This window comes from Astatotilapia calliptera, chromosome 13 (assembly GCF_964374335.1).
Source record: "Astatotilapia calliptera chromosome 13, fAstCal68.1, whole genome shotgun sequence".
Lineage (NCBI taxonomy): Eukaryota > Metazoa > Chordata > Actinopteri > Cichliformes > Cichlidae > Astatotilapia > Astatotilapia calliptera.
Window position 1 is genome coordinate 16,216,798 of NC_137434.1, and position 27,334 is coordinate 16,244,131.

Genomic DNA, 27,334 nt, shown 5'->3' on the forward strand with positions numbered 1-27,334 from the left:
TCATGAGTCACACAGATTGTTGGCAAGGAGCAAAGTACTTTACATGGCTGGGAACGTCAGTGATGCATTGCAAAAACATGCTCTTCAACCGGTATGGCAAAGAAGACACACCACAGTGCACACAGAATGTAAATACCTACATGTACTGTAAGATAATTAAAAATGATCTGGGTATAGACACACAGACGAGCACACACACACACAAACCCAGGCAGAGGGAGATGCACAGCGACTGAACGCAACCGTCTAAATTCCAAGGAGACATGTGTAATGAGGGCTGAGTCATTTGGATGTAATTATAGGCAACCAAGTGGAAAAGATGAAGTAAATCAACTCAAAGTGATTTCAGTATAGAAAAACTCAATTCCGCTGTGTAAACTCAGTTCGCCATAAATTTAATTAATGTTGGTTTAAATGGAAGCGCTCGGCCTATTGTGTGTCATAAAACATTGCTGAGGTTTTGACTTGACTCCCTCTGTCTCTCTTACTCGTGTACTCTAATTTGTCTTTCCTCTAATCTCAGCTCAGCCAGCATGGAGTGAAACTGCAGCTCTCTAGCGCCACCTTGTGTTCTCTAATTACCCCTACAACAGTTGAGACTTTTCCTCTGCACTTGTTTTGAATGATTACATTTTTGGGGTTGGGGCACAAGTATAAAAAACTGAATGCAGTCCAATACAACATCTGTGCTACGAATGATAAACTTTCATTTTCTTTTGGTAATCTTAAAATGTGACAATGCTGGTTTATGTAATTTTTCTTTAGCTTATTTTTGAAAGTTAATTCAAAAATAAGCTATATATATATATACATATATATATATATATATATATATATATATATATATATATATATATATATATATATATATATATATATATGTATGTATGTATGTATATATATATATATATATATATATACATACATACATACATACATACATACATATATATATATATATATATATATATATATATATATATACATACATACATACATACATACATACATACATATATATATATATATTTCATATATTTCATACGATAAATGTCAGAAAATTAACAGGATTGTAGGAAAAAAATACACTAAAAATGAAATATATCACATATATGTTCACATATTCATCATAACATTGGGAAGTGAGTGATTATTTTCAGGTGAAAACCACTAATGCAGTGTGAGAGCTTTTAGTGTAAGGCATGTGAACCCTCACTGTACTCATTTTTCCTCTAGATGGAGACAGCTACCAACTACACACTAGACTGATAGAAGGACACAGCATTTGCAGCACCACAGGACTTATTAAAAATGTGTGAAGGTCAACAAAAGCCATTGTTCTCTAACTGCAGCACACCAGTCATTATATACTAATCAGCATTCCAGAAGCTGTAACTCCAGATTTGTGCTTGTTATTTCATCAAAGAGCACAAAAACAAGGAAGAAAATGAGGAAATTCACTTAGAGAGCTGTGGGAGGCTATAAAATGAGCAGCGTTGATATTTTATAAAAACAAATATGACAGAAATTGATTCGCAAGAGTCCAGCTAATTTGTTTTTCACACATCAGGTTCATGACATAATCTCATGCATATTCTAGACCATTAAAAATACAGCTCTTGGCATCTGATGACAAGTATCGGGTCTGTACACTGGGGCTGACATAGATCTGTCTGTCACCTCACAGTAAATCATTTTCACACACTCGGAGGTCACACGTGTTCGGTGATGGGTTTCGAGGAGAAAAGCCGAATATTAAGTGGAGTAAATAAACGGGTAGAGCTGACGGTGAAAACACTTGTAATATTTGCCTTAGAGGCAAAAATGGGGCTTCATCTTTGAATCGCTTTTAACAGGTTTGTTGGTAAAAGGAATAAGACACCAATCACAAAGATAAATCTGTAGTGGAGCCGACTTTGTAGAAATCAATTACTTTTCTGTTCTCACTCCATCTTCCGTGTTCAGGGTGGTGACAAGATCATGTTAATTTTGATTTAGCTTCCTCTGTACACCCTCAGTGTCAGCTGTCCTCTATATATGGCTTTTTGTAAGCGATCCAAGCTGTAAGTGTACGAGCTGCTGATGCTCCTGAAATTAAATATCTCTCTCTCCCTGGATTTGCTCTCACCTGTTGCCAATAAACACCTTATTGGAGAGAACATCGGACCTTTATTTGCCGGTATCTTCTTAGTTTTACATTCACTTAACTCCTTACACACACAGGCACGCTGCACATTCAAGCTTCTATTGATGCATTTCTGCATCTCTGACCTGTGGTGTACAAACAGCCATATCACTTTTTCAAATTCTTTGGGGACCACAATTCTTGGAGCTGGCCTCACTCCTTTTTTCTTTTTCCAGATATAATGGGCAATCCACCCTGCTCGGCTTGCCACCAACTGGCAGCGCCAGCAGGCTGCCCCCAGACCTTGGAACGGTATCAAGCAGACCGGGCCAGTATCCTAGCAGCCAAAACCCAACAGATGCACCACACTGAAGACAACATCACAAAATCAGGGGACTTACATTTATAATGTTCTCCCTCACACATAAACACACTCATATTCTGAGCTAAATATAAACACTGCCTCAGCAAGGGAGTTAGCAGATGAGTGGAAATAAAATCTGGTGTCTCAGAGTTTAATCTCTGCTGTTTTCTGTTTGTCCTTGCAGGTGCTTCGCTGTTTTATAAAGAAAAAAGAAAAAAAAAGCTTCATTTGTTTAGATGAGGGTCTTACTGTACGGTTGAAAAGGTCAGAGTTAATAATGATAGTATCACAACTTCGTCTCAGATATTTAATGAAAAAGAAGATACTTGCTTTAAAAGGGCATTGCAGTACACCTGTATTAATCCATGGTACCCTCAGGAACTTCCTCAGGACTGATTTACATGTGTGTGTTATATTTAATTCTCCTCAAGTCACAATGATCCACATCCACCACACCTGTTCTATATGATCAACGATCTGCACAAAATCATTGAAATAAGTGAATTAAGAGTGCAGTTACATCATGATTGATTTGTGATTGAATTACTTTGTATTTATGTCTCTCTTGTTTCACCTAAAAAGCAAAAACAGAAAGACATTTTCAGAATTCACTTCATCTCAGAGCTGACCAGTGCCACTTAGCAAGCACATCCTTGCACGGCAAAATGCCGTGAAATTCCCTTTTGCTTGTCACTTCAACACAAACTCTTCCCAAGCACTGCTTACTGTGTCTGCTTTGCGGCAGTCTAATAGTGGATTCATTTGGGCTTATAAATGCTGTAAAACTCTGACAACAAACATCGATCTTGCAGTTTAATGAGAAATAACATGGGACAGACCCCTCTATCATCGCTCCCTCCCTCTCTTTCTAACAAATTCATGTGCACACTTTCTTTTCTTGGCATTAAAGCACCTGGCAATCAAAAGAACGACAAATTCCCCGCTTCGTGCAGCTGTGTCAGCAGGCATCAGCCGCTGATGCATTTTACCTGAGAAAATTAGCCCATGGCAAAAATGCACATTATGTTAGGAAAATGATTTTACTGTCAAGGAAAGTCACAGAAAGTTGCACACAAACACAGAAAGAGAGGCACATCCTGTCCTCTTTCTACAGACCAGTGCTGACACTATACGTCCTCGGGCCTGCCTTAGCTGGTGGTTTGATAAATTGGCCCTTTCATCTCGTCGATGTGCATTGTGTCAGTGGGTTTGTGTGTATTTGAAACTGTGAGTGCATGCATTCGTGTGTGTGTGTGTGTGTGTGTATGCACGTCTGCCTGGGTACATTGTCTGAGCTGTGAAGTGTTTGGCTTCCTCACTGAGGGCTGCTGTCACAGCCTCTGAAAGCGTGTAATAGGCGCCCATTCTGCCGGAATGAATACACATCCATACACTAGTGAGAAAATGTGGCATTTCAAAAAGACTCGGGATAATCGAACAGAAAAATTATAAAAAAGAAAGGATAGGGGGGGCATGGCAATGTCATTCTTTTCAGCTAAGCTCTAAATTTGGTGCATGATTGCTTTGGGAACTGTTTGCAGGCCACAGTGAATTAATGCCATTTCTAATAGATCAAGAGCCGGGGGAGTTTTCTGTTGTTGGCTGTGGTAAACATTCTGGCTTCAGATACTGGGTTCCTGTGAGTTTCACTGGGATTCACGACTGTGTTAAATTGCCTCGGTTTGATTGGGATTCAAAGGCCACGGTTTGTTTATTCAGATTACACTTCAAAATAATTCCTCTTGAAACATTGAGTTCATTTGCAGCAATTTGTTTTTCTTTTTCTTATTTTTTCTGAGATAATCATTTTATGGACTCTGTGGCTGAGGGAAAAAAAAACAAAACAAAAACCTGTTCACAGAAGAAAAGTCACACTGGTTCTATGTTTTGCAGGTCTGCAGGATGTCAACCCACCTAAACAGTTGCATCAGTGGACGGTGAGCAATATAACAAAAGACTGACATCCCTGTTATTTATTTTATTTTTATTTTTTTACCTCACGGCATTTAGATTCAGAGGACCATTCTGGGTTGAAGAGAACAAACTTTTTAACATAGAGAGTGCTGCTTCATCTCAAACTCTATTGGTAGATGAGTAGACGCACGTCTCAAAATCTCACCATTGTCGCTGCAAATGTGGCAAACATGCATATAGAAGCCCGGCTGCACAGGTGGTCAGAAGAAAAGTAAAGGTGGAGGAAAGAGATTATTATGCTATGAGTTGTGTGTTTTCTGATTCTTTGCAGGTGTAAGTGTTTGCAGCACACAGTTGCCCTAACAAACCTTTAAAAGTTATCATTCCGATGCATTTCTTGGTAAGTAGTACATTTTGTATACTTTTTTCCTCTTGAAAATGAAAAAAAATCTGGATAACTTTTCTCTCAAACGAGCACAGTGGACATATTCATGACTAGTCTTGTAAGTGTTACATCAACGCATTGATTTAGCCTACAAATGGAATTTGCAGTCTGGTGGTTTGTTTGACAGAGAGGCCTGGGATGAAGTCAAATTCCCAGCCTTGATTACGGTTTCGGGGCACCTCTGCACATGAACCCTGTGGTTCTTCTGAGTGCTTGATGAAGACCACACAGCTGGAAACTACACTACATCTTCTCAACAAGACAGTAACAGTGCATGATATGCCTTATAATGAAATGATGGGGATTAAAAAGTGAGTGTGAGCAAAGACGCCTTACTTTGTAAAGGGGGGTCATGGAAACAGAGCATCGATATTACAGTGACTGGAATGACAGGGAATCTGGGTGCTCTCTCGGGTTATGCTCGTGTAATATGACATGCGTGTGGGTGCGAAGACCTACTCACTCGACCAGTGCTCCCACTCACTCACTCTACAAATCGAGCGTTCCGTGTATCACTCACACGCTGCGTGAGCCGAGAGCGCTTTCTGTCTCTCATTCATCCCAGTGAAGGCTGCTCACACTTTTTTCTTCTTCTCTGTCCCCCCTCTCGCTTACTTCAAGCTGGGATAGCTCGCTTTGTGTGTGTGTGTGTGTTTTCTCTCCCTCTATTTGTTTCCTCTCCGCGGTGCCTTTCGCGCGGAGTAGTGGTGGATGATATCAACAGAGCTTCGTTCCTTCTTACCTCCGCGATACCGAGGATTGGAGAGGAGTCGCTAGGGGACAAGCGCATCACGACAGACGGCGGCGCGAGGGAGTTTTTCTTGGAGGGGGACATCGCAGCTTAAGACGAGGAACAAATCAAACAGCTACACTGGGAGGACTGGCGCTAAGTTTTGACGGATTTCGCGGTGCAGGTGCGCAGGTGCATCGGGTTCGCGGAGAGGAGTCAGTGCCTCTGCGGAAGGTGAGCGATGGACTCTAAACTCCACCGTCGCTATGTCCCCCCATCAGTTTGTTCATTGGATGACTTGTTGTATTGATTGGCCTTGTTTGATTTTTTGTTGTAGAATACCTAAGTTCTTACACCACTCAGAGCATCACGTGGAATTGCTGGGATACTCATCGTCGGTTTGGGGAAAACCTTTGCAAACTTTGTTTTTGTTCTCTAACTGTAGGCAAACCAGAAACGTGGTATCAGTGTATGTTGACGTACAGCCATGCTGCTGCATGGTGTCACAGGTTTTCATCTAATGCTCATAACATCTTTCTTAGCTGCTTTATTATTTAAAAAAGCAGCACTTTGAGTTATTTATTATTCATTCATCCACTGGGGCCATCTCTGAGTGTGTTGAACATGATAAGTTAAACTGATGTGGAGAAATCTGATTTGGGTCTGCAGCTAAAAATTGTTTTCATTGCCGGTTAATCTAGGTTGTTAATTTATTTGTCTGATCTACAAAATATCAGAAAAGCCGTCAATCACAGCATGCCAGAGTCTAAACATTTGCAATCTAAAGAGTGGAGTGACACAAAGAGAGCATGCAACACTAGAAAACATGAAACCAGAGAACAGATGGACTGCTGGTTAAATGACTTTAATGAACAGTGCATTGCTGAAATAGTATTAGATTAATTTTCTTATTGGAATGATTTAAACATCCCTGGTTGAGTTCACTTTTCAGTTAAGTTACAGAAAGTTGAGCTTGAGTTTAAATTGTGTGCAGGAAATTTTCTCATTCTGAAACTGTTCAAAGCATCTGGTCCACATTCAATGACTTCCTGTGAAACATGAAAATGAGACGCGTCGGATGTAATATGGATTAGTTTTGATGCTGCTTCACTGCTCCATATCCATTCTCATTTAGAGCACTCTTGTTGCTAGCATCTGTCACTTTGGGAGGAATGTCCAGTCAGCTTGATACCGGGTGTCTGTAGCAGAGTGATAAGAGCTTATGGTCTTTTCAGGCATTCACCTACCCGTCAACAGGACAGACACACACATACAGACACACATAAACAGCACAGGCTTTCCTTAAAAATCCCTCACTTAAGCACGATGTGATGAAATATGAATTTGGACAATTACACTTACTAATATCACATGCGGCCATCATCTCAGTGTCCTTTTCAGTCTTTTGTTTTGTCCCTAAAATGAGCATATATGACTTCCACTGAGTGGCACTGATTCAGTTTTTCCCACATTTGCCTCAACTGTCCGAACAGCACTGAACCTTCATGCTCTGTTTACATGGAGTTACACTATCGATCACAAGTCATCGCAAGTGATCTTCAGTCCTACACTGTGATCGATTCAGCCAGCACTGACTTTTACTGTACTTTAGGTCAGTGCAGCAGGAAGGCAGGCAGGTGGGCTGGGTCTCTGAGCACTGGAACGGAAAAGAAAAACACCCTCTGAAGGCAACAACTAACTAATCATTCATATCACTGTGAAATTTGTTAAATAATTACAGTAAAAGGTTCCCAGTTCAAAAATATGAGAGCTAAAGCACATGAATTATTGCAAAGTGCCAGTTTATGGACATAGATTTTAAAAAAAAGTGTCTGAGAGGATTTAAAGTACATAGAGTGCTAAATCATCTACCACTGCTTTACAACATATTCATTTATTTACAATGGTAAATATGTTTTATGCTTTACATTCTATTGTATTCTTCTCTTTCGGGTTCATGAAGAGTATAATGGCTCATTTAACGTATTGTTATTGACGTGAATAGAATTGTTCCAGCTATTTGTGCCAGTTCCCTCTATGATGAACAACAGAGTTCATAGTCTAATTAAAGTTTTTAAATCACCCTTCAAAAAATAAAGCAAATTAACAGGCATGCTCATTATGCCACACATTATGCCGTGCCCTTGTTCTTCCCAATTCTGAGGCGTCTAGAAGTATGGTTGCCTATTTCATTCTCCCCCTTGCTGTGCCTCTGTCTGAGCCTCTCTGGTGAAGAATCTGATTAACCAACTGGCATAATTCACCCTGTCCTAAAGGAACAAATGGAAGAGCAATGTTGTTCTTGAAGAATGGCCCCTTTTTCCTTTCTAAATATAAATAAAACATATGAAGGAAAAGACACAAACGCTGACACACACACACACACACACACAGAGTCCGAGGGCAATAACTGAAGCTGTGATGCTCTTGAAAGACGCTGCAGCTTCATTACTTTCTGTAATAGGACAATGATTGATTGAGCGTGTGCGTATATACATGCATGTATATGTGTGTTTATCTTCCCGGGTGTGCGATTGGTCCATTTTCTTTAGGATTGATAGAGCATCATGTGTAGGTGTGCGTCTTTGTGTGTATGTTTTCCTCTCAGAGTGCTCCATAGCAACAGGCAGCATATCTTCTTCAAATATCTTTTTCTCAGTCACTGTGAGCCCTGACCTTACTGCTCACTGTGTGCTGTCTTTGCACGGGTGCATCTGCTTCTGTGTTAATAAGTGTACGTGCAAGAGAGACCATGTACAGTACATCAGTGTGTGGGCCATTTGGCCTCTCATTAATAGCAGCATAGTAAGTAATATGGACCCGCTCGCTCTGACTGTCTACACAATCAAGATACTGAGTCCGTCTCATAGCAGCATCAATGCATTGCCAACTAGAGCTTTTTGTTCTCCTTTTTCTCTCAAACAAAGTAGATATCATCAAAACTATGCAATACTGACATTGATTTGTAATGCTTTGAACAAGTGGCAGTTTATCATTTTTAGCCTTTTTTATGTATCTCTCAAAGGAAACAAGAGCGACATCTCAAATATACATCTTGACACGGTTGTCGTGTTGTGTTAATATCGGGGTTAGACTAATAACTGGTTACGTATTTCATATCCGGGCATAGCAGCTCTTTAGAAATCAATTTTCTTTTGCTCCATCACCGTGTTAGGAAACTGGCCTGCTGCCAGATAGGGAGGGAACATGGGGAGGAGAGGGGAATATTGTGGGTGCATTAGTGAATGAGCAAAGAAAAAAAAATGCTTATCAGATGTAGAATTCATGCTTTTGCTTTTTATTTCTTTTTCAGACTCAGTTCTCAAAAACACACTCACACCAAAAGGAACAGATGCAAGTCGAAGAAGCAAAGACACTTTATACAGGCTATTTATATAGGCTAGGTGCTGCAAGGTCATACCCTATTTACTTCATGCCAGTGTGTGTCTCTGTGTGTATACATCTGTTTGTGTGATGCACAGCATGTTTTTTACATTCAGTCATATCAGTATCACGTTGCTTTGTGAGGACGTGTGTGTGGCCATCCATGCACACACAGCGTGAACACAGTGCTGCGAGTGTGCTAACTTTGTCGATAGCAGTACAATGTTCATGTGGAGGCTGTACAAACTCATATACCTATAACCTTGCTGCTCTATAAAAGAATCGGTGCTGTACTGTATTGAAAATATTTCTCAAACGCGAAATAAAAACCAGCTTTTCATTTTTAATTGGATTCCCAAACTCACACGAGGTGCAACTGCAAAGTTCCATAACTCTGCTTGATTTAAAGTTATGACCATTCAAGGTCATCTCTTATTGCAGGGCTGCACCGCTCCCAGCTGTTATTCTTTGATCACTGCCTGCAGCCCTGTTCTGATCTGATCACATCTATAAATTTACCATCAAAGTGACACAGAGAGAAAACATCTTCTCTGGTCAAACTTACCTAGCTTTTATATGAAGGATCACCACTGATGTTTAAGCTAGGTCTTTGGCTTTGACCCAAAACCAAAACACTCACTCCAAAAATGCCATGGAAGTGAGTGTTTATTAACGTTTAATGCTTTACCTCCTGAAAGCTTGCTTGACCACTGAAGCTCTTTTTGCAACTGAGCAGATTCTGTCATATTTCAGGCCTATTTAGTTAACAAGAGTGATCTCTGCCTGTGGAGTTTGACTTGGAAAAAAACCAGGAAACAATTGCTCATATATCCACATCTTTATTGGCACATACTGAAGTGTCAAAACGTGGATATCTAGATTGAATGAATACCTGCCATAGGGGGAGAGGCGGGTTACACTCTGGGCAGGTTGCAACTCTGTTGCAGGGCTAACACAGAGATATACATATGGGCAATTTAGAATCACCAACTCAGCCTAACCTAACCCCACTAACTGCATGCAAGCCAGAATACCTAGATGAAACACATGCAGACACAGGGAGAACAGAAAGCAAGAAAGAGCTTGTTGTGAGGCAACAGTCCTAACCACTGTGTCATCATGCAGACTTGTGGAGGAAAGCATTATTTTAAAAGTTACCGAATGTTTAAGTTTTAGCTCAACTTAAAATGGCTTAAAGTTTTAGTTGCTTTCTTGTCTGGTTAATTTCAACATGGAGTTTATTCCCTTTGTTTCAGGAGTTGAGCTAGTTGCAGTAATCAATCTCATTAATTGCTTCCCTGATCTTGGAGCCGCAGCTGATTGAAGTACAATTCTCAAACAAACACCCAAGGGCCAAGCAAGCTCTAAAAGTCAAGCCTCTATTTGTACTGAAATTTAAAAAAAAAAAAAAAAAAAAAAAAAGCACACTGAAAAAAAATCTCTACAGTGCAAAATTTATACAAAATTAATTGTCAAATTTGAAGTTGCAGGCAGCATCCTTTATCACAACTGCAGTTACCAGGCTTGGCTCTGTGCAGCTGAACAGCTCTCTGCGCATACACCAGCAATTAGTGGTGTACAGTATTTGTACGCTTTAATGTTGCATCAGATAATATTGCCTGCTGACATGCAAGAGTAAAATTGTCACGCAAAAGTAACATCAATGGGTTTGTCACTTCAGCTTGCATTCACACACTTTACACAGGCACACATTACACACATATGTAAAACAGAAGCCCTGTGACTGACAGATGATCGTACCATGATGTCTTTGTAACGTCCTCTGAGGATGTAAATAGAAAATCAACTCTCAGCTGTATTGTACTGTATCTACTCACACACCTGCTTCATAGTCAGACATGCGATAAGAAGACATGCAGTTATTTAACTGAATGATGCTGTGGGATAATCTGTATGTATTGATGCTTCTGTGAATTTTGAAGCTAAACAAGCTTGTTTTGGTAATTAGGAAGAGCGATTGGCAATTAGCTTTATGAAATCATGTCAGAGTTATGTGGCTTGTGTCGTTTTAGTTGTTCCACTAAATTTTATGCCCGATTAATTTTTTACTTCTGTGTCTTTCCAGTATGTTCTCATATTGTGTGCATCTCCCTCCTGCTTGGTCTCAAATGTATATCTTTCGCATTGAGGTGCTCTTGGGAAATCTGTCTGCTTGCTCACTTCTGCTCTAATCTGCTTGTATAATATGGTTTCTAGGTGGAAAAAAAGGAACACTATTATTCCTGAATGACTTTTTGTTTGGACTTGGGAAAATATATTCATGAAAATACTGACTTATCTTTAGTGCCTTGATCCCACTTCCATTCACTGCCTGTCAGAACAGGTCTCTGTGTGTATAGCTGCTGCCATAATGTACACTGAGACAACCATTAAAAGCCAAAATCCTTGCAGCATGTTCTTTTGTACAAAGTTCCTCTCCACTTTCGTGCTTATATTGGATCTTCAGACTGTTCTTTGATGTCACATAGTTTTTTTGGGGGGGTGCCATCCAAATACCAAGTCTGCATTTTGTCAAAAGTTGTTTTACCTTTTTCAAATAGAGATTTTAAAATGAAAACATGTCCAGAAAGTCCCATAACATAGAAAAAGAACATCTGGCCAAAAGGGGGCAAACTATATAAGCATATAAAAGGAAAATCCAATCAGTTGCTAATGAAACTGATAAACCCCAACAGTTTTGTTGCTTTCTAACATGGCATTTCCCATATGTTAAAGTAACTTAACAGCCCCCATTCAAATTTCAGGCTGCCTTCGGTCTCCCACCATTAACTCAGTTTGCCTAGAAGTCTGTTACTGAATACACACACACAGGCAGAGAGACACTACGCGGAAATGTGAGCTGTTAAACTGCAAACCTAACTTTGCCCAGGATAATGGTCTTCTTTCTCCCTCTAATGAGCCCATATTATGGCCTAAAGGGTTAGATCTGTTATTAATACCATTAACAACTAATGGTCCACTGAGAGAGATTTTCAGAGATAAAACTAACAGAGTACCCTCATGAATACAAGGGTCTCATCAAGCCAGAGAGGTTATAAAATATAAATGCATTGATAAATAGAGATGACTAATAGACACTTTCACTTATGGAAAATCAGACACACACAAAACACAAAAGCACCACTGAAGCTTTTGATCTATTCAATCCACACCAGTACCGATCTGCCTTCAGTATCACTGCCTTCAGAACCAGTCTGTCTCTCAGAAGTACAGAGGAGCTGAAAGGAGAGCGTTCAGATAAACTGTCTTCACCAAGCTGACTGACAGCATAAATATTCTTAATGGAAACACTAAAATGAAGCAATAAACAGTGTTGATAGATTTAGTCGTTTCATTGATCGCTTTATATTGACAGCAAAGCCAGAAAACAGGTGCATAATCAGAGTCTAAACTCTAGTAGTCTGTGTGGATTGGTGCATTTAATAGAAGTAAATATCTATGTACCAGTGTACCTTAAAAAACTGAATATCGTCAGATGCATCTTACCTGTGCTAACTGTGCTTTCGTCTTAAAATGCCTCTTTTCAGATTTAAAAGAATTTTGTATTTCATTTGGAAATCGGGGTCCCAGAAACTGGAGGAAGGATCGAGAGGCACAGAATCCAAAGTGTTTGATGTCCAATGTGAAGTTTCCACAGTCTATGATGATTTGGGCTGCCATGGCATCTGCTGGTGTTGGTGGTGGTTGGCTCACTGTGTTTTTGTCATAGACAGCAGCCCATATTGTGTATTCTGCTAAAAAGACATAACACCAAAACCATAAACATTGTTAAAAGGCTCAGTGATTCTAATGAGCTCAAATCAGCTACAGCTACCTGAGCTGCCAGCCATCTGTCAAAGCTGCCAAACCCCTAATAAGTTACACTGAAAAATTCTTGTGCGTTGCACAATAGACGTAATTGAGTCTGTATGCTAAAGGCTGACTAATCAGGAAAATGTGTTTTTACAATTTTGTTTTGTTTCTGTTAAGCTTATTTTGTTAAGTCACTATTACTGTTATTATTACTATTATAAAGATCATCTCCTTGGCTGGGATAAGCTCAGAATTCACATATACATCCATCTCAAATATTACATAAAATACCAGTATATACCTCTTGGACGAATGTGAGTCTCCAACTTTAAGTTTCACTAAAATTCATTCCAGTAGTAAGGTGCATAATACTGCAGCTTATCTCCTCTTCTCTCCCAAGAGTGGATAAGTCGAGCCTACACCATCTTTCATGAATAATCCCTGCCCTAAAGGGCATATTTCCACCACTGGGAGAGAAAAGAGGCAAATGAGATGAAGATAAGAGACAGTGAGATACAAACCATACTGTGACTGTCTTTGACTAACAGTATCAGAATTAGGGATGAGATTGGTTGTACCATGTGAGTGATTACACACTCGTTGTTTTCCAAAATAAGTGGCCAAAAATGGTGCTGCGATCCGTATTTATGTCATTTAAACTTTTTTAAACAGTTGATGTTATGAAATTTCTTACTTTAACATTGCAGTGGCAGTTGTCAAGCAGTCACGATTGTTGTGCATTTATATTGTGTGCTCTTTGGTCATGGCTGACAGAGAAGATTGTTTTAAAAGTCTGGTATTTTCTTTAATTAATGAACAAACAATTTAAATGAATTAAAAAAAGGAAAGAAAAAAATTCAAAGATTATGTGCATGCAAACAGTGTAATACCTACAGGGTCAACATTCAATTCAATTCAAATCAATTTATATATTGCTCATTTACAACAACAGTTGCTTCAGGTAAGATAAAGATAAAGACTTTATATAACACAGAGAAAAACAGAGAAAACCCCAACAATTAGATGACACTTTACGAGCAAGCGAAAACTCCCCTTTATCAGGAAGAAACCTCCAGCAGAACCAGGCTCAGAGGAAGCAGCCGTCTGCCATGACTGGCTGGGGTTGAGGGTAGGAGGATAGGACCTGGAAGACAGCCAGAGATTAATAATAAGTAATGATTAAAATCCTGACATTTTATAAATCTAGAGCAGTCCAGCTTTTTTGACTTATACAGAAAACTGGCTGAAGTACTGACCTCGGTTCAAGGTAACATTCACTCCTCAGTCATTATAGAAGGAAACTCGGACAAGAAATATAGCATCTCAGAGCTGTCACCAAGGTTATTGCGAGAAGATTTCAGGAGTTGACGGTGCAATTGTCACTCAGATTCGCAACGCAAATTGATGTGTGAGAACTGTAAAATGTATTAAAAAGCACAAATGCACAGAAAAAATGCAGACATAAATTTAGAAGATCACACAGCCAATTTTGGAATAAAGCATTGTTGATTTTCTTTCTGCATCGCAATCACACACTTTCTTCTTTTACTTCTTGATTGAACTTGTTGAATTTAACTCTGGGGGAACAGACGGGACCTCTGTTTCCATATCTTAAGCTTTTGGCTTTATTTTTTTTTATTTGACAGCAAATCCATTTGCTTGTACCCACGCTGTATTTGAGGTTGTGTACGTATGCAGTTTGCAGTATTTAACAAGAATAGTACAAAGTAAGCTCCTGCAGTGCAAACAGAATGAATGTGTATTTGGATTCAGACTCTGGCTTCAGCTCCTTTGAAGACTTTGTTCCCTCAGTCTATTACCTTTGATTGCTACTGTACAAAGCGGAGGGTTATGAATCTTGGAGCGTGTGTGCATGTGTTTGTGTGTGTTTGTGTGTGTGTAGGGGTTCGACAAAGGGGAGACAGTGTTGGGAAAGATTACATTACCAGGCGTGAAACAAGAAAAAAAACTGTAATGTGGAACATCAAAGTGACGCCACAGTGCCTTTGCGATATAGGGTTCCATATTATTAACCTCCAACCCTTGCTCTTGTCATTGCGGCTTGTGACTCATTCGACAGGCCATTGGCTCACAGGCTGATGTCAATATTTCAACGTCCGTATGCATAATTTGACAGTTAAATGAGGGGAGCACTTTATTTTGAATGAGATAGAAGCTGTATGAAAATGTGAGCACAGAAAATGGAAGAGGAGGAGAGACAGTCCAGCTCACAGCAGCTACCCCCTGATGGAGCATAAATGAATAAACTGAGAAATGGGGGAAGGGAAGATAGGATCTTGTAAAAAATGTCTCAGTTTTTTTCTTTTTCACCCTCTAAGTTCATCTTAAGGACACATTTTATGTATCTGTGATAGGAGTAGTGTCTCTAAAGTTCCCCACTGGGCAAATACTTGATGCTATATGTTTGTCTACAGTAGGGTAGGGCTTTATTACACTATCTAGTTGCAAGTACTATTACAACCTAATTAATATTCTAAGCTTATGTGACAAAAACAGCCCCACTAGCTGCATTTATTAGAAAGAACAAAAAGTTCCTTCTATTCCAAGGCCAGCTATTTAATGAAGAGTGGGCCAGAGGCTGAGATTCTAAGGAAGTTTCAAAGTTCACATCGATGTTAAATACTTGATGTGGTCTTAAAAGAGCGTTCCCTTTTGTCTTTATATTCCTTCCGATGAAGACAGAAGGTTTGTGCATGTGCCGGCTAAGACTCATTTACTTTTTATAGTTCTGTCCAATGGAGTTTGGAGGTTTTTTCATTTTTAATTGGAGATGCTGTTTTTGTTTTCTGTCTTCACTTTAACTCTTAAAGACTTTTAACTTTCTTTCACATTTTAATTCTAAGCCTTGTTTTTGCTTTCATACACTATATTGCCAAAAGTATTGCCTAGTCTGCCTTCACACACATATGAACTTGAGTGACATCCAATTCTCAACCTATAGTGTTTAATGTGACGGCAGACCATGCTTTGCACTATAACAGCTTCAACTCTTCCAAGAAGGCTTTCCACAAGGTTTAGGAGTGTGTTTATGGGATATTTTCTTTACCATTCTTAAGAAGCTTATTATTGGGGTCAGGCAATGATGTTGGATGAAAAGGCCTGGCTCACAGTCTCCACTCTAATTCTTCTCAAGGGTGTTCTATATGGTTGAGGTCAGGACCCTGTGCAGGCCAGTCAAGTTCTTCCACTCCAAACTTGCTCATCCATGTCTTTATGGACCTTGCAACAACCCCACACCATAATCCCTATTCACCAAACTTTACACTTGGCACAATGCAGTCAGACAAATACTGTTCTGGCAACCGTCAAACCCAGACTCGTCGATCTGAAGGCCACACTAAGTCTGGGGGTTTGTACTGATTGTTTATATGAGATATTCATAGAAGCAGTCTACCTAGGTGCTTGATTTTATACATCTGTGGCCATGGAAGTGATTATAACACCTGAATTCAATGATTTGGATGGAGGAGTGAATACTTTTGGCAATATAGTGTACTTTTCTCAAACCTTGTGTGCTACCCTATCAGGTTCCAAGCTCTTCACATCTATTGCTCTAGCAGACCCTTCAAACCCCTGTCCACATCTGCATGGGTATTCTGAAACACATCTTTTCTATGTGTTTTGGCCTTTGGTCCACACATTCATTGCATTTTAGGTGACTAAGAGTTTTTGAAAGGTTCCATCTTGGACAAAGAAAATGAAGATTTTCTCTTGAAATATCGAAACCAAATTAACTGATCTTCTTCATAGTATAATACAAAGCCAACAACACAAAGCAAAGGTGAAAATCAGCACGAAGACAGTGATTCTACTTCAGAAACATGAAGAGGTAGAAAACAGCGGCTGCAGCCTGACTGCTCATCAGTTTTTTAATTGTTGAAATTCAGGGCCTGGCTGCTGGGCTGAGGTAGGCATTTACTTAGTTTTAACATCACTCTGGGTTCCTGGCCAGCATCCTGTCTGTGCAGATGCTGTGTCAATCAGCAATATTCTTCACTCTCATTGGTAGTTGATACAGTGGCTCGCTTGTTGAGAATGTCACAGAATGTCATTCCCTTTCATGGTTACAGCAAATCAATTCCAGTGTGTATCCAGCTTCATTAGATCATCTGACAACTTCACATCAGAACCTTTTCTCTAGAATGTCACAATGAGATTTCCATTGTGTAGGAGGACCAGGCCTCAAGGGCTGGTGTCCTGCAGTATTTAGATGTGTCCTTGATCCAACAGCTGATTTAAATGGCTAAATCGCCTCCTCAACATGTCTTGACGTTTTCCAGACTGGTAATGAACTAATCATTTGATTCAGGTGTGTTGACCCCGGGTGATATCTAAAACCTGCAGGACACCGGCCCTTGAGGCCTGGAGTTCCCCACCCCTGTCCTACACCAAAGCAATAAAAGAGAAATAATATATTTCAAATACATTTCCTGTGTAGTAGCATGACTTTATACTTGGAGGACAGAACAGGTAGATTGTGAATAGGTAGACTTCTAAAAGGACAGTTATTGGTGTCATCAAATGTACAGCCTTTTGTTGCTCCCATCCCAATTTTTTTTTAAATGTGTTGCAACCATTGAATTAAAATTACTTTATCTTTTTCTTATTTCTTTATTTTTCAGGGTTCTATTGTAAATACAAACTAGAGTAACCATTGTCATTCTGAAATCATTTTATTTTGTTTTTATTTATATTTTGCAGTCTCCAAACTTTTTTGGAATTAGGGTTATATATTGAATTTTGGTTTAATAAGTAAAATGACTGTGAAACAGTACTGTTGCAGAATTTTCAACACTTTATTTATTTATTTATTGGACAAAGTCACTGCAAGTCTACGAAAAGCCACTAAATGAGTTAAGTTTGCAACAATGAGGTGAACTGAAGCATAATGATTAGTACAATGAGTCCTTTATGAGCCCTAATATACCATTTTTGCTGATATGGTGGCATTTAGCTGATGAGATTCTGTCACTAATAACACTTTTTCAGGATCAAGTCTAAAAAATGACATGTTTCATTTAAGTTATCACTGAAACTGTATGCACTATCAACAACCTTTTGATGCAAGTGTAAGACAAATAATTACTTTCTAAATTGCATTTCTGTCTGTTCATGTCAATTCAGGGAGCGAAAACTCTAAAATGCAAGCTCTATATGGAAAGTTTTGGCAGTACAACAGTTGCTGTCCTTCAGCTACAGCATGCTGGGAATTGTGAGCTGGGCAGACTGTGTGTGCCATTTTTATTAAACATGCACAATTTGTTAACTCTCACCAGAAGTTAAGTCTAGTTCTTAATCAGTCTTCCTATGTCAACAGAACACATTACCTCTCTGCTGACTCTGTACAGTGCAGTGCGTCAGCCACTTCTCTTTTTACAAATTCTGTCAGAAGAAAATCACAGTGGATGAAATCTTTGAGCTGCCTCTTCTAATCCTTGTCCAGTTTCTTGTGGTAGCCCTTCTGATAGCTACCGATCAGTAGTTCAAGCTTTGGCCCAGGAATTTTGTTTTGCTGTGCTGGTGCTGCCAGAAATTACCACCGCACTTTCCCCTTTTCCTGCTGATGCAGAGTTAGTGGCCAATGTAGAATCATCTCCACCCATTCTAGATTGGGCACCAGCACCGTATTAGTGTTTGATGGAGCTCTTTTAAACAATATTGATTAAAAATGACAAAATTATAATGTTACTGTGCATTTTTAAGTCAAAATTGAAATAGTTAAAAGTGAATTACGAATTATATTGCAATTGTTATTGCTTTTGTAAGTGTTATTGGCTCATGCACATACAAGTTGAGAACAGTTAAGTCCTTAATGACTGTATGAATTAATTGGGTTGCAGCAATAATTCATACCATTCGTCACACACCAAACTATATGTCATGGATCAGTTCTTTGACGTAAGAGTCTATTAATGAACTTCCCCAAGTTTGCAAGTTTGGCAGGAAATCCATGTGTTCACACTATTTTAGTTACCAAACGGTTTTATTACTAAGAAGTAGCTCATTAAGAAAATAGCTTTTCTGGGCTTGACTATACAACAGCTTCACTCCCACTCCCCTTCTATTTAAAAACTCTCTTTATTTTGTCACAAGTGATCACGTCGTCTGCAATGACTTCTGCATGCATCCAAGTGAAAAAAAAAGGTTCTAAATTAAACTAACAAGACAAAATCAAAAGATGAGCTGAAGGTAAACTTTCCACTGATACTAAATATAACACATATATAATACATGCCCTGTGGTTCAAATTGATACTAAAGCAGGAAGAGCGCATCTATTTAACCCTCCTGCTGCCTCCCCAACCTTTTTTTCCCTCTTTCCTTCCATCTTCAATTAGGTATCCCACTATCTGTCTCTCCATCTTTTCGCTTCATTGGGTCTGCCATTCTATTAATCTTGCTAACAGATTGCCTCTATTAATTAGTCTACATCCCCCATCTTGCATGTAATATTCAGAGGTAATTGAGATATTAGGAAGATAAGGATATTTCTGCAGTCACAATCATTTTTAATTAGCCTAAAGATTAAAAGATAGACTCGTTTCCGCCTGGCTGACGTCCAGGCTGGCGGTGCAAGGTCTTTTCCTGTAAATTCTGCTGCAAATTTAATGTGTCAGTTTCCAAGATATATCTGTTCCATCATGCCTCATACTTCACGTTGTGGAGGTAATAATGCATCTAGGCCTCCAGACAAAACAAGTTTACAGCTTGTCATCTGTGGCATATGAGATTGAATATTGTGCCTCTCAAGCATGTATAACTTACTGAACACAAGTAAAGACGATAGTAAATTCTGTTACTGTAAATCAAATGCAGTGCCTTTTCATTTTAACGTGCATTATGTGGGTCTCACTGCAGCTTCAATTAGATAATGAAAGAAATGTCCATACAGCGTGTCTGCGGTTAATTGGAAGGTCCAGGGTGCACTAAACAGACAAGATTAACAGACAGGAGTAATTACTCTGTGTGTGTGTGTGTGTGTGTGTGTGTGTGTGTGTGTGTGTGTGTGTGTGTGTGTGTGTGTGTGTGTGTGTGTGTGTGTGTGTGTGTGTGTGTGTGTGTGTGTGTGTGTGTGTGTGGAGCGTTGTGCAAACATATTGGCTAAATGGAATTAAACACTAGGTGTGAAACAAAGAAAATTCATTTTCCCTGCTGACACGTGGAGTACATTTTGTCTGATCTCATCACAAATGTTGTAATTCTCAAGATACACAAAGGGCCCTATTCTTTCAAAATTACCAGAGCTGACCTCGACAGGATCCTTGTACTTCGTAGCTGTGAATAACTTTGCCTCTACAAACCCCCGACCTGCCACTTCCTTTGCGAAAAGACCTCAGACGGTTTTAATGGCTTTGGTTTGTTCACTATTCCCTACAGACCAGTTACTCACTCTTAACATGTCAGAGCAGTGCCTATAGGGCGCACATAATGAAGAGAATAGAAAATTGAACATAAGACCCCAGAGCAGATCATTAAGCTGTTTCTATTATTGTACTCTGTATATAAGCAAAGCACTGTACTAGGCTTCGAGCCATCACTCCCAGTAGGATGCTCACGTTTCTATGGTTTAAGTGGTTCCCAGCGCTCACCAAGTATAAACACACCTTTTCTCACAGGGAAATGTTACTGGAAACAGGTTCACAGAGATGTTAAACCCTCTCTCTGCCTTACAACATTATTACTTTCCTTCCAATGTTCAAAACTTCCTGGGAGTTTCAGTTGCTTACAGCATTTCCATTACATACACTACTGCTTATTATGGTTGGCACAGCTGAAATTTTTTACCTGGTTCATTTTTACATGAACACCTCCACAAGTTGCACTTTCTAAATGGCACAAAGCAGACTAAGATGAATATAGTAAAATCTAAGTTTAGCAGTCTAAGATAGCGCGTTAATTTAGCTCATGTCTGTGGCAAAGGCAGTAAAAACACAAGCACGAGAATAAAAAGAAAGCATGGTTCCAAATATCTATCGTAAACCAGTCATTAGAAGCCAAGCTTAATGATTATTACCCTATTATTAAGTACCATAAGTGTTATGTACTTAATTTGGGTGTGTAATTAAAAGGTAGAAAAACTGTGTACTGTAAGGAATTTTACTGAACCATGCAAACTCTCATTGAGGTTGGTTCACAATATGATCGGGATATTAATAAAAAAAAAAAACTTCACCCAGAGTAAAAATTCTGCCCAAATGATTTGGGGTAAATTAATGCGCACATTTTAAGAATACATCTATGATGTCACAAGCTCATTAATGTCTAAAATAAAGTCGTGACTCATTTGTACTTTCCCTGTTCACATTTGTGCAAAGAAGCAGACATTTGTGCTTCATTATTTCTGAAGTCATCACATTCTCATTTGTCTGGCCTGTAATGCTAATAAAAAATAAAAGCAGAAGGTAGTCAAAAAGGTTTTTTCTTGTTTTTTTTGGTGGGTTTTTTTTTTTTTTTTTTGCATAAATGTCCACTAACTATATGCAAACAAATCCATACTATGGTGTTTAATTTCTAAAGAAAACAGTGCAGAGTTATAGTAATTGTAATAAAACTAATAACAACACATATGATATCAGAAAATGAACAACAACACTGTATTTTTATGGTCTGTTATATATGGTTATATTTTGTCTCTAAAATACTGTAAGTAATTTTAAGAGTCCTTTAAAATGCTCACAGTAAATTCTGACATTACATGGAAAACATGTATGAGATTATCGACCTTAAACACTGAGATAACTGTGATAGCTGAGCCAGCATGGTGAGGCTTGGATTTAAAAATTTAAATCTTCTGCTCCAGATTTGAAAGAAAAACTTACATTACTGGTTTTATTACCAGGTTTGATTTAGTCAATTAAAATAAAAATATACCTCAAATTAGGAATTTGTTAAGATTAGGGCGAAAATAAATCACTTTAGTAAATCAGATTCTTGTTTTTGAGTATTTGCACTTTTGATATTTAAAAAAGTCAGGAACCAATTCTGTTTTTTCTGCTGTGTCTGTCATCAATAAAACCATATCTAAGTAAGCTTTTGCTCTCAACATCATGTTAGAGCTTACTGAATATTTTTTAAAAAGTTTATTACTAAGTAAAATGCAGAAAACTCGCGCAAGAGCCTCAGGCCATTGTTTCTAAGTCTAGAGCCAAAATCCATGAGAAGATGTTCTGACAGAGAGGATCAACATATTTTAGGCTGCACTGTCATAATGAATCTGTCATTCTGAAGGAAAAACGATTTCTAAATTGAGATATTTGCATGCTCATGCATCTCAAACACACACAGTAAGGTTCACTGACATTTTATTCCGTCCTGCATTTTAATCATATTCATATTTGCATATGTTTGGGTGTGTATGTGTGTGTGTGTTTTTGTAGTCTCAGATGAAGATGAAGTCTGCGGGCGTTGTGGATGGAGGCTTGTTCACAGAGAGCTATTGTAACATCTGCAATGCCCAGCTCATCTCCGAGTCCCAGCGCACCGCTCACTATGAGGTGAGTCCATCTCCTCTGCTCAGTTTCTGAGGTATTTTCTCATATTATTCCAGAATAAACATGTGTTCAACAACTGAAGAAGACACAAAGGTTCTTATGCATAAAGCAAGCCAAAATGTTGCAACGTTTACTTCATTTTCAGGCAGATTCCTGCGTGGTACATTTTGCAAATGCCTTATTTGTACCAATTTCTGCTTGTGGCGTTCAAAATAGTGCTCATCCATTAAACATGGTATTAATGCAGCACTGTAATGCTAGTTACTTGCACAACAACAAATGTGCACACACAGTTTTTATTTTAATGTAGTATAGCTTTCAGCAGACTCTCTCAGAGTAATTTATTGGATGGCCATTCAGCCCTTGCATTATTTAACTAGAATCTAAATGTGTGTGTTTGTGCATGTGAATGTGTGCTTGCGTGAGTGTACTGCATTAAAGTTGTACTTAATTACAAGATACAATTGGGATTAACAAGCAGACTAATGAGGGTGAGGCCCTTATCTAGGCAGACTAAAGCAAGGGCAATGATGGTGTGTACGGTAGGTTTCTGCATAGATGTGCACCTACAGTACGTCATTCACTTGTCAGTAATCTATTTCTGTCCCTCCCGAGCCTGACAAAAACACACAGCCTTGAGTAGAGCAGATGAATAGGCAAGCTGAGTCATTGCATTTCATCAGTTCCAAAAGGTCTCTGTAGAGGTTAGCAGATCAAGGAGACAAGGAAACAAATCATTTGCAAGCAGGAATATTTTGAATGTTATATTCTAATCAGATTGAGGGCAAAGATGGGCAAATTTACTAGGAGCACATTTCAAAAACAAAAATAATTTCTCATTTCCGACCAAAGGAAAAAAAAATGTCAGAAGTCCCACAGTTGTTCTTCAAACATCCCTAAATGTCTCACTTAAATAATTCATGCATCCTCTTTTGAGTTGAGATAATTTATATGTATTAAATTGTTGAACTTCAGGTAGTTGCTTCAGCTTTGACTAATGAAAATGGACTTAACTAATAAACAAAATCCAGGTCAATATCAGGCTGTCTTTAGCCAATTAGGGGTGTTGCTGTTGGTCAATAGGACCATCAAATGCATTATGTTCCAGTGCTTTATCGAAGGTTAAAACCAAAGGCTGAACAAACCCAGGTGTGTGACCTGTCTGTCAACTATAAGCCCAGCATGTGCCCCTTTGTTTCAGTCACAGTCAGTGGTTCTGTCTGCTGCATCAATAAGTGAATTCCTCACCTTCTTGAGCGTCTATCCTGAGATGCTCATTTCCTTCAGCCCTTCCTTTAATTTATAGCAACTCTATCGTGACACACGTAACACGTCTGTTCTCAGTCTTCACCCTCTGCTGCAATGCCAAAATATCAAAGTGCCCTCCACTCTTGTACAGGTACTTCTACTTTATCTTCCCAGGGCCTGTCAGTTCAACAACATAAACATAGCGATTAACACATGACCAGATGACCAGGTCTGGTCTCAGACTAGTAATGTCAGTTTCACTTGGTAAGAATCTGGCACATCAATCAGTATTGACCTTCCTTTACTTAAGTTGCCAGTGTTTGAGTGCTTTAGGTTTTAGCACCTTATATGAAAGGTTTTAACTTTTAGCTTTGTGTGTTAGGGCATTGAGGGCCATTGCACTAGCTCTTCTTTTATCTTCAGTTTCATTTGTCACACACTTAAGCATTTGATTGTAAAGGTTATAAGAAAGATATATTTAAGCACTTCATTAAGTCCCTTTAAGTAAGCCTCTTTTTCTCAGTTCCCCTTCCACTTTTTTTCACATTGCAGTGTCTTTTGCATGTCTGACTACTTTTTTTTGACCACATGCTCCTCCATCACCAGCACCAGCCATCATGGTCTTTTTCTTGGTTTCATTCTTTTTCATAGCCTTTTCCCCTCCGCTTTGTGTGTGGCAGAGGGGAAATTTCCATCAGCTGCCACTGACACTGACAAGTATGTCCTTTTTATTGGATTTGAATAGAGACAACTCTAGCATTATCTTGGCACATTTTTATTCTTCCGTAGCATAAGACAGTGTATGTGTGATGGCTTTATTCACTGTTTGATGAGACACTTCTCTAATTGTGAGCCAATCAATACTGCTTTCCATTTTGAGATGTCCTACATGTGATTCAAAACACTTTTCAAAGATTCACAGATTCAAGATTCTTTTGCTTACACATATACAGTGTTGGGCAATTTACTTTGAAAAAGTAATTAATTATAGTTACTAGTTACTTCTTCAAAAAAGTAACTGAGTTAGTAACTGAGTTACAAGATTCTAAAAGTAATTAATTACTTGAAAAGTAACTATTACTTTACTTTTAAAAAAAAATGTTTAACCCTCCTGGCTCCAGGGTATAATTGGCCATTTTTAACCATTTTTGATTTTCCCTCCACATTTTACCTCTAAAAACTATTTACTTTGCCTTGTTTGGTATCATTCTTTTCAGCACAACCTCACGTTTCTGAATTTACAGTTATGTTTTCATTTTGACATACTGCCTTAACACAATTGATCTGAAATCAGACAAAAAACATAAAATCCGAGTAGTAAAAGTTATAGTTTTTTAACAATCACAAACATGTTTATTGAATCATAACTTTAAATGCAAATATAAATTTTACAATTTTAAAATCATATGCACAACAAAGTTATTTGCAGCTATTTACCTTTTACCCTCTTTTTTTATAACCATTTCAAACTATTTATTTAACAATCAGGTGTTCTGCATTCAATGTGTACGTACTCACTCTCTCTCTCTTTCTCTCTCCCTCTCTCTCGCCATCACTCATAAAACTTCCCCCTCTTCCTAAACAACCAAATGTCATGTTGCCATATCATTTTTTGATTGGTCGACATGGTGCATTTTTCCACCAACATGAGAAACTAAGTTTTTTTGTTTTGTTTTTTTATTTTTTGCTCATAAGGAGAGAGCGCTTGCTAGCGCTGTCCTTAGATGTTAGACGAGACGAAACTGTTGAGGAAAAAACGCCGCATTTATATTGTTTATCATCTACACCACGTGGCCTATCAACACAATTTAAAAAACTGGTATATATCACCTTGTTGCCTTGTCATCTTGAAGTGGTCATGTGATTGGCTTACCGCGACTACTTTAATCTTCCTCAGTCAAACAGCAGCACTCATGCGATTGTTTTGCCCCCTGAGCTCCAGGTGTTGTGCCAAAAAGTGATCGTGATTATCTACCGCGGGAGCACGCACAGCTGCTTAAAGCTGTAGCGCCCAGATTACTTACGTAGACAGCTACTTCCGTGCAACTGATATAAGATGCGGTAAGCTGAAGACAGCTTCAACCTTCTGTTTGTTGAAAAAAAGTAACGCGACCGCATTTTCTTGTTAGTAACGGTAACGGCGTTGTAACGCTAGGAATCATAATTAGTTAGATTACTTGTTACTGAAAAAAGTAACGCCGCTAGTAACACCGCTACTTGTAACGCCGTAATTCCCATCACTACACATATATAACTGTGCCATGCCTAACATTGCAAGTTCTACCATGGAATGGCCAAAGCATCTCTGACATATCAGGACATGAATATAAGACCTGGGAATGTCCTTTGCTGTCTGGCACTGGCACAGTTAGTTGCAGAATGGGCCTCCATCGATTAGGCTTGTTCAGGCACATCACAAGTGTTCTCAGCCCAGATTAGGATCTGTGGAGTTTGGAAGCTGGATCAACATCTGGGGCTTATCATCTTCCATAAACCATTCCAATTAGTTTTTCCAGAGTGGTAGGAAGGTTTTTAAGTGTTCTGGTGGCACAGTGCTTCTCTGCAACTATGTTTACTTTAGTGGTTTCAACCTTGGGGCTGATTTCTGCCCATGTCACTCCTGGCCATAACACAGCTCTAAATGCCTTTGTGGGAGACATTTTTATGTAGCTGTCTCCAGCCCTGTCTATCTCCTCCAACTTGATTTTACACTCAGAGAAACAGGGGAAGACAACACAGAGAGACATGGATAGTCCATTAGAGAAGGGCGAGCACGGAGGGTCAGTGCAGGGTAACCATGGTGACATGAGGTCCTGCTTTTAGCCCATATCCCAAAGCCATCAACTACATGACCATTTATACACCTATGAACACAAGACACACACACAGGCACTGACAAAATTCATCAACAGTAGTCTGACAAGTGAAGAGACGTGAGTTCGTGGTCGGGTTCTTTTCCTCAGGGCCAAGAATCCAATCAAAGCACTGGAGCATCAACTACAATGCCTTGTCATTTACTTTCATATCATATGGATATGATGTCATATAGAAAGGTTTGGCAGATAAAAGCATTTGACAAATATTTTTTGCTTTGATCTAATCACATTAATCTCTCATTAATCCAAAAATTCCCCATTTTTTGTTCTTGACGCATTTCATTATCACCGTCTTTACTTGGTTGAACAATCTGTGTTTGCTGCATATGGAGTAGGAAAGGTGTAATCTTTCTGATCGTGCCAACACTGAAAAAATAATGGCAGCCCTAGAATTTATAGATAATGATATACGTTATATAGTAGGAAGGAATGAAAGCCAGAGTATGGCAGTAAAATTATGTGTATGGAGGAAGATAGCAGTGTCAACCAAGATAGCATTGTCAAAACACATACACACTCTGTAATCTTTACCCTGCAGTGTTTCGGGGGATTTTCATTGTCCCGCATTAAAGTGACAGTTAGCAGCTTCAAGGACGGCTCGCTGTCCTTTCATGTAAACACCACTCTGGCTTATTATAGCTTATATTGGTTATACCCTTAAGTACAGTAATAAATGCAGACAAAGAAACACAAGCTTAGGTGTAGCGAGAATAACATATTAGTAACCAGAACAAAATAGTCAAGCGCAGCAGTAAAATCTACAGTCAATTAAGAGGTGAGTCTCAGATAATGATGGGGAGCGTGTGTGCTGCATATTCCTGCAAATTTCCACAGCAAAAGCCTTGAAATGAAAGGTTTCTTTCAACTGAAATGGCTTTTACTGTCATTTGAAATGGTTACATGACAAGCATATTTTGAATTATA

The 27,334-nt window shown here is 38.9% G+C and overlaps 1 protein-coding gene across 3 annotated transcripts in view; it reads left to right on the top strand.

Moving 5' to 3' along the window:
- The first annotated feature begins 3,893 nt into the window (after positions 1-3,893).
- The window catches only part of LOC113034742 (zinc finger matrin-type protein 4), a 74,762-nt gene continuing 51,321 nt past the window's right edge, over positions 3,894-27,334 (top strand). Inside the window, exons 1-2 of one of the 3 annotated variants that reach the window (XR_013900858.1) lie at positions 3,894-5,812; positions 22,173-22,289. Coding sequence is in view for 1 of the 3 variants with exons in the window: in XM_026189715.2 (XP_026045500.1) it covers positions 22,179-22,289 (111 nt within the window). In the remaining 2 variants the exon portion in view is untranslated. The remainder of the gene's footprint in view (positions 5,813-22,172; positions 22,290-27,334) is intronic. The other 2 variants (XM_026189715.2, XM_080287583.1) reach the window with 2 other exon arrangements.